The following is a 7,488-nucleotide window of genomic DNA, read 5'->3' on the forward strand; positions in this document are numbered from 1 at the left end:
CTACAGTATCCAATCTCACTGCTACAGTAACTAATCTCACCGCCACTGCTATTTTTAACCTCACCGGAGGTAAACACACCACCCCTCCAAACTAAGCCTTAGATGTCTCTAGAGCTACCTATCAAATTGGATCCAAGCTTTGTTTTCTTTTTATTTTTTTGGGCTGTGTCCTTTATTGTTTTTGGACTTTTTTATCCCAGTATTTTGTCAAGTTTGTGAGTCCTTTGGACCGGTTTAATTATTAAATAAAGGATATAGGTATTTCTTTTTAAAAAAAACATAATAGCTAATTTTCCTTTTTTATTATTATTGTATTTGTTTTCTTGACGAAATCTTTTTATTTGAATAAAAAAAAAAGAATTTGAAGCGATCTTGGAGTGCAACAAAAACTAGAAACTAGAATAACTTAAGCTAAGAAGTTGAGGGAAATGAAGAGATTAAGGGAATGCATAGAAGAAGTAACGAAGTTCAGTCTTCAATCTCACATTAACAAATCCCTCAATTTTGAACTTCAACTCTCCCCTGAGTTCTGCTCCAACCTCCTCCTCGATTCCGACCCCATCGATTCCAATCCAGGTACATCACTCCCCAAACCTAAATTTACACTTTTCCTTCTTTTTTTTTTTTATTGTTCAAAAACAAATGAAATTATTACTATTTTTTCATATTGGAATGGTGCAGATATTTCAAAAGGAGTTCCTTCATATCCTTTATACAAGCATTTGGCATTGGCTTTGAACCAATCCATAGTTTCCGGCTTCATTTGCTGTAGACAAGGCAATTCAGCATTGATGCGCGATGAGATTTCTTCTGAACAGAAAGAAAAGTGGAATAAGTTGGTTTCAACTAAAGGACTTGAATTGATAAATGTTAGTTTGTCATTGTTGATGCTGTTCTTATTACTTTTTCTTTAGGTTTTTGGCTAATAATTTGTTCTCTTGGTAGATTATGAATACCATAGACTTCGAACTTCATGTTCAGGAGCCCTTCTTTTCAATGTCAAGAGGTATTTTTTGTTGTTTTATTTCTTTACAATGCCCTTATTCCTTTGTCATTATCTAATCAATACAAATTCGATTCTTTGAAGATGGCTTTAAGACAATTGAAGGATGGTGTGCTGTTGGCAAATACAATAAGTGTGCCCTGGTTCCTTTTTGTGACTGTTATATATTCAATTTTAAGGTTCTTTGTTACTTACAGATATCATATGCATGCATTGATGGGTAGCGCAAACTTTGGGTTTTATGCATTTATCTTCCGCCACTCATGCATCATCAGAACTTTTAATTATTTAATTATTTATTTTAGTATTGAACCAGGTTCTATGATCCTTTTGAATAAATGTCTGGTGCTTGAAGTTCAGGTAATCTAATGCTTATGCATTTTACTCAATGTTCATGATCTTGGCGAGGCATTTACAATTTTATCAACTTTCAGGATGTTCGTCATTATGCTACATTTTCTAAGATGTTAGAGGCTGAAAGCATTTCTCAAGTCCTTCCTGGAGTTAACTCCACTGAAGAAGGTAATGGCAATTGAAGTTAAATCATGATTGGCCTTGAATTTTATCTCTCTTCAGATGGGTCAAATATGGATTAGATTGTCATAAAGTTTGATTGTTGTATCTGGAATGAGGGAACCCGTTACATTATTCCGAATAAGGATTGATTTCACTGTATAATAACCATTAAAGCTAAAAGTTACCATATGATTCAACATAATAACTAGAGGACTTCAAACTTCTTTATGTGCTACTTAGCCTTTGATTTTTAATTAGTCATTATTCATATAGATATCCTTGTGCTTGGTTTTATTAACCATTAATCTTTATGTCTTTCGACTTTGAAATCCACATTCATTTTAAATGCGTCAGGTTTTTGGGACTTAATTTCATTTATGCATAGCTATTTTCTAATTGTTTGATTAGTAAAAATGGGAGGATGCTTTGAAGGGAATATTGCAGGTAGTTACATTCTTGCTTTTACATTTGCTAACTCCTTTGAGATATTTTTTTGTTCTTTAGCAGGTTTGCAAACATATAGGAAATTTTATACAGAGGAGGAGGAAAGGTCTAATGGAGTCATTGCTATCTGTGTTTCTAATTTGGTGGTTCAGCCTGCTATCTCATTGGCTAGCATACTATCTGTGAGTTGCTTCATTTTCTTTTTGTGTTGTTGATTTTTTTATGCTTAATAAATTAATCTGATATATCTCCCAAAGGAAATTTTCTGTTTAGTTGCTTTGCACGAGTTTGGTTTTATGGGTGTTGAATTTGTTATAAAAGTTATTCCTGGCACCATGTGTCAATTTCTGCCTGTTTCATAGGGATCAATTCCATCGCCATTCTTTTTATTCTTTCACAAGAAAAATATTCCATTGCCATTCATACATGGAGTTAGGGGACGGCTGATTAAACATATCATTTCAGTACTTACGAATTATGAGATTGGTATTAGTGTTATTACATTATGTTTGTTTGCACTTGCAATACCTCCTTGACTCTAGAGGTGTCCATGGGTTAGGCCTATGTACTGTATCAACATTGTTCATATGTGCCCAAGCTGTGAGCCTCAAATTGTCAAAACCAGTTCATATTTATAAATTGCTAACCCAAGCTTGTTTAAGGCCATCTATATTAATTTTCATATGGTATACATAATATATAAAAATAAACGAAAATTATTGCCCATATTAATTTTTCATATGATATACATAATATACAAAATAAAAAATGTAATATATATAAAAATAGAAGAAAATTATTATTAAAAAAAGGCCGGGTCTGGCGCAAGAATGTTAGAGCTCAAGCCCAACCCATTTGTTGAATGGGTTTAATATTTTTGTCCAAATATTGGGTAGGCCTTGGAACTTGGGCGAGTTGTCTGATCCTCGAACAGGTCAACTTGATTTTGGTCCATACACATTACTTGGCCAATAAAGGTGATATATTTTTTAAATGCCTGAATGTTTAAAATTTCAATGGTTTAATCCAGGAACTGAGTTATGAAGGTGTTCAAAGTCTTTTGGGTCTTGCACATACTACTGGAACAATTAGTGATGCACTCCCCCCACCAAAATCAACACTTCTCTCATCATTCATGTTGCCATATAATCCAGATGTAAGATAATGGCTTTGGAATTGTTTTTTGTGCTTTCTGTTTGCCTCTAAGGCTCGTTTCCTTTTCATCTTCTTTACCCAAAAGATTCTCCATATGTCAGACTTTCTTTTATTTTATTAATTGAATATGTTGCAATTGGAATATATGATTTGTTGTTTTCAAATAAAAAAGAAATGAGAATGCTTGGATATTTTGAAGAGCTATCTTTTTCCCTATAAAGAAAGGTGTTTGTGTTAAATGCAAAGAACTTTAGTGGTTTCTGTTGTCCAGTGAGAGTTCTTTATATTTTTCCCACATCATACCATACAAAGAACTGTATTTCAACTACTACATAAATGTTGTGTCGCTTGAACTATTCTTTTTTTTTTTTTTATGTCTGACACATGGATATGAGGATGTGACCTCCAACTCCAAGTATTCTCCCAATACCTAAAAAAACATAGAAAAATCCAACCATACCCATGTTGGATACATATCTGTCTTCAACACACACCCGAATCCGACTAACATAAGTGTATGTTTGGGTGTTCCTTTTTGCTGTATTAGTGATTCAACTTTTGGTCTTGGGCCTGGTGAAGCAAGACATTTCAATTTACCCAGCTTTCACATTCTTGCTCTTAATGTATCTTATGACTGGTTATGGTTTTTTCTTATTTTTGTCTTCTCTAGGTCAAAGGCAGTACCCTAACTCACGGAGCTAGGGCTTTGGCTAAGCACGTCAACCAAAGTAGCAATAAGTACTGGGGTAATTTAAATGGAAGTGGTGAGTTATTGGTGCTTAAAGATTTTTTCCCCTCTATTTTATTTATTTATTTATTCTTGTGTGTGTATTGTGCAACGACACCGACTTTAAAATTGTATAAAGGTAGAGTTTCATGATTTCTTTGTTTGATTGGGGGGGGGAATGATTTGGATTACTCTAGCATATGAAAAAACTAAAACCCTAGCTCTTTTTTGGAGTTGCAAGTATCACATGAGGTCTCTTTCAGCTATTTGATTGTATAACCAAAATTTTGATCTTAGTATATTAGGAGTTTGGTTCATGAGATTTAATTTTGACTCATTTAACTTCAAAAGATACACACAACAGAGTGAGGAATTAAGAAAAAGAAACATAGGCACCTCACTTTGAAGAAACAAAGTTACTTAAATTCATATTATTCAGGTGGTGAGTTTGAAGTGGCTTGCATGAGGGACAAATGCTCATAAATTTTTCGTTCTCTTTTAATTGACGATCTAATCAGTGCTGTCCTAGTTCCATCTTTCCAGATTCAAATAAAAATAAACTCGCAATGGGAGTTATTGTGGATTTGATCATTAATTCTTGCTGGTTGAATATGTATACTTTTCAACCCCATGGTGATGTCTTTGAGATAAGGGTTGCTGAAGGTTACGGTGCACGCTGGTCAAAGGACGGTTATAAGGTAAACATTTATCCTCAAAAGCATAGTTATGATATTTATGGTCCGTTTGTTTACATGTAAAAGGTTTTACGAAAAATATTTTCTGTATTTTCCTGTGTTTGTTTCACAGAAAATAATTTAGTCAACGGAAAATGAAAAGGTAAAATAAGCTCTTTTTCCTATAAAATGATTTGTTCTTTTGAAATGCGCAAGTCATTTTTTAGAAAAGACTTCATCTATAGATAATTTTATTTTTATATAAAAATTAACTTAAATCAAGATTAATATTATTATATTAATAATAATTTTTATTTTTATTTTTATTTTTAAAAATATTTAAAATATTATATTTTTCAATATTATTAAACATACATATTTAATTATTTATATTTAGTCATATAATAAATTATTAATATAATAAATATAATTTATTATTTTAATAAATTATTTAATATTTTAATTTTATTTTAATAATAAATATTTATTACAATTATAAACATATTAATAATAAATATTTTGTAGTATAAAGGTTAAAATATGTCATAAGTTTATGTACACTTCACAGATTTGTAATTTAGTTTTTGTACTTTTATTTTCAAGAATTTAGTCCTTTTTACTTTTCAAATTTAAAAATCAAGTCTAATTGTTGACATCATTAATTTTTTTTTGTCAATTTTGTTGATGTCACATTTTTAAATAAAAAATACTCACTTAGTAATCATGTAATTAAAAAATGACATTGTAATGAATTTGAATTTTACATAATATTTTTAATATATGCAAAAACAATGTAAAATATAAGATTATAGATAAAAATAAATTCAATTAAACAATAAAAAATAAAAAAAAATCTCAAATGTATGTTTTTTAATTGAAAACAATTTTTATGAATATTTTTAAGAAATCTACCAAAGAATAGAAAATATTTTTTCAAAGATTCATCTAAACACGAAAAAATATTAATTTTTTCAAAAAAATAAATCATTTTTCAAAAATTATTTTCCGGAAGTCATTTTTAGTGAAACAAATGAAGCCTCAAGTGTATATGTACATATATGGATTTGGGATCCATTTGTATTGATGTTAATTGGCTGTACATATTGCCCATATTGCTTGAACTTGGGGGTAAATTGTGGGATACGGTTGTGCAGACACTGGTATAATAAATTTTTTTCCAAGTTTTTGCCATATATTTGGAAGATCATACCTCTATGCTCATGTCCAAATATGTAGGGGGTGATAACAGTTCAGTTTGGATCGATTTTAGAAAAAAAATAAAAAAAATTGCAGTTAATATTTAGTATTCTGATTATTAAATAATCAAACTGAAACCGAACCATGTACCAAAGATAACCAATCTGGTCTGAGCAGAATTCTATCGGTGTGAATTGGTTTGGTCTGGCTTGCCACTTTTCTTTTAAATTCTTTTTAAAGTAGCTTTTTGAGTTTTATATTAAAAAATAAAAACTAAGTATAAATTATATAAAAAATAGAATTAAGTTTGGTATGGATAATTGTGGTTTTTTACCTTGTGAACCGAAAACCGTACAGAACTGAATAGGCTTAAAGTAATATTCAAATCAAAACCGATTCAAATTTAATAAAAACCAAATCGAAAGATGACCAAACACTATGGTTTGAATCAGTTTTCAGTTTTCTGTATTGTTTTGCTCGGCCCTGCAAATATGTGCCAGACGAGGGTATTTAAGGAAAAATGAAGAGTCGAATTAACATAGGATATTGCTAAAATAACTTGATGTCATTCCTTTGGAAGACATAAATTTTTCTTTGCTTGAAGATATTATTTCGCTTTAATATTTAGCCCCATAAATTTTATAGTTTTAGCATTTTCTACAGCCAGACTCAGATCATTGTATTTTGACCATTTAAGTTTTTGTTGTTTCAGTTCATTGGATTTCTAGAACCGTACATGGATGATGGTCACTTAAAGGGATGGAAACATTGATTTGATTCAAGAAATGTATGCATTGGCTTCCAAGATCTACAAGGTATCCCCTTTCTTTTTATTCCCACTTACTACTGAAGGTGGATGATAATACGAGCTCCATCAACCTCCCTTTGTACCAAAAAGAAAAACAAAAATTCGATTGACTAGAGCGGTGGAAAATGACCATGCTGCATGAGGTCAAAAAATGCTTAAAAACATAAACTCAATTAGGCCCTAATTCATTTTTGAGAAACTCACATGCATTTCCAAAGTAATTCCATTTCTTCATTTCGAAGAAAGTTGAAATCATTTTTCTGAATGTTTCTCATTTATCTATTTATATTCATTTTGTTCATTTTGATTCAATATGTAATTTATTTCTAAATTCAATATGTAATTCATTTCCAGTTTCAACAAGTTAGCAAAGGGACCGATTAGGCATATGTAATTAGGGCTCAAATGATTTATAATTAGGTTTCAGTTTTTTGCCTATTAATTATAAACTCATTTAGTACGAAGTCATTCTACTATAGTTTTGTGATTGAGCTTTCCCTAACGACATACCATTACGAAAGCAACATTTAGTGCTCGTTCAATGACTTTTTCATAAATATGTTACCTTCATAGTATATTATTGATCTCTTTGGAATAATATGTTTTTTCAATATGATCTTATTTTATCTCATAATAACCATTACATCTTTTTTCATGAAAAGTTAATCATTATCAAATATTGATCAAGTCATCCATCATAAAGATGAACGACTCGTGACTCGTGATTGCATTTACTTTTCACCAACCATGTAATGTCTATAAGAGGACATCATTTACCATGTCCTGAATTATAAATTTTACTGTTGTGAATGATGTTATATACTGCAGAAGTTGTACATCCAACGAACTAATTTTAGGTTCTTTATCTATTCGAACTTAGGCTTTTATTTACATCAAAGTGTATGAGTCATGCATATATAGTCCATCATCCACTTAAAATTTAGGTATGACATACTGTGAACGT

General features: G+C 30.7%; 1 protein-coding gene across 9 annotated transcripts; it reads left to right on the forward strand.

Annotated features, from left to right (window-relative positions):
- The first annotated feature begins 316 nt into the window (after nt 1–316).
- LOC107951164 (uncharacterized) lies at nt 317–6,779 on the forward strand. Of its 9 annotated transcripts, none has more exons than XM_016886099.2 (11): nt 327–576; nt 682–869; nt 946–1,006; nt 1,088–1,136; nt 1,309–1,363; nt 1,438–1,525; nt 2,024–2,145; nt 2,994–3,119; nt 3,789–3,882; nt 4,389–4,543; nt 6,429–6,779. In XM_016886099.2, exons 1-11 carry the CDS (start codon nt 429–431, stop codon nt 6,486–6,488), a joined length of 1,146 nt encoding a protein of 381 aa, XP_016741588.2. In that variant the 5' UTR covers nt 327–428; the 3' UTR covers nt 6,489–6,779. The 9 variants fall into 9 exon arrangements, with proteins under 9 accessions (XP_040940841.1, XP_016741592.2, XP_040940831.1 ...); XM_016886101.2 differs by having other exon boundaries at nt 328–576; nt 2,027–2,145; XM_016886103.2 differs by lacking the exon at nt 2,994–3,119 and having other exon boundaries at nt 323–576.
- Nucleotides 6,780–7,488: the final 709 nt, after the last annotated feature.

Source organism: Gossypium hirsutum, chromosome A02 (assembly GCF_007990345.1).
Source record: "Gossypium hirsutum isolate 1008001.06 chromosome A02, Gossypium_hirsutum_v2.1, whole genome shotgun sequence".
NCBI classification, from domain to species: domain Eukaryota; kingdom Viridiplantae; phylum Streptophyta; class Magnoliopsida; order Malvales; family Malvaceae; genus Gossypium; species Gossypium hirsutum.

Excerpts from the sequence above, each read along its gene's own strand:
- LOC107951164 (XM_016886099.2), top strand. The coding sequence starts at position 429 with ATGAAGAGATTAAGGGAATGCATAGAAGAAGTAACGAAGTTCAGTCTT. Across the intron at positions 3,883-4,388 it reads GGGTAATTTAAATGGAAGTG|ATTCAAATAAAAATAAACTC; the intron begins GTGAGTTATTGG and ends CCATCTTTCCAG. Across the intron at positions 4,544-6,428 it reads GGTCAAAGGACGGTTATAAG|TTCATTGGATTTCTAGAACC; the intron begins GTAAACATTTAT and ends TTGTTGTTTCAG.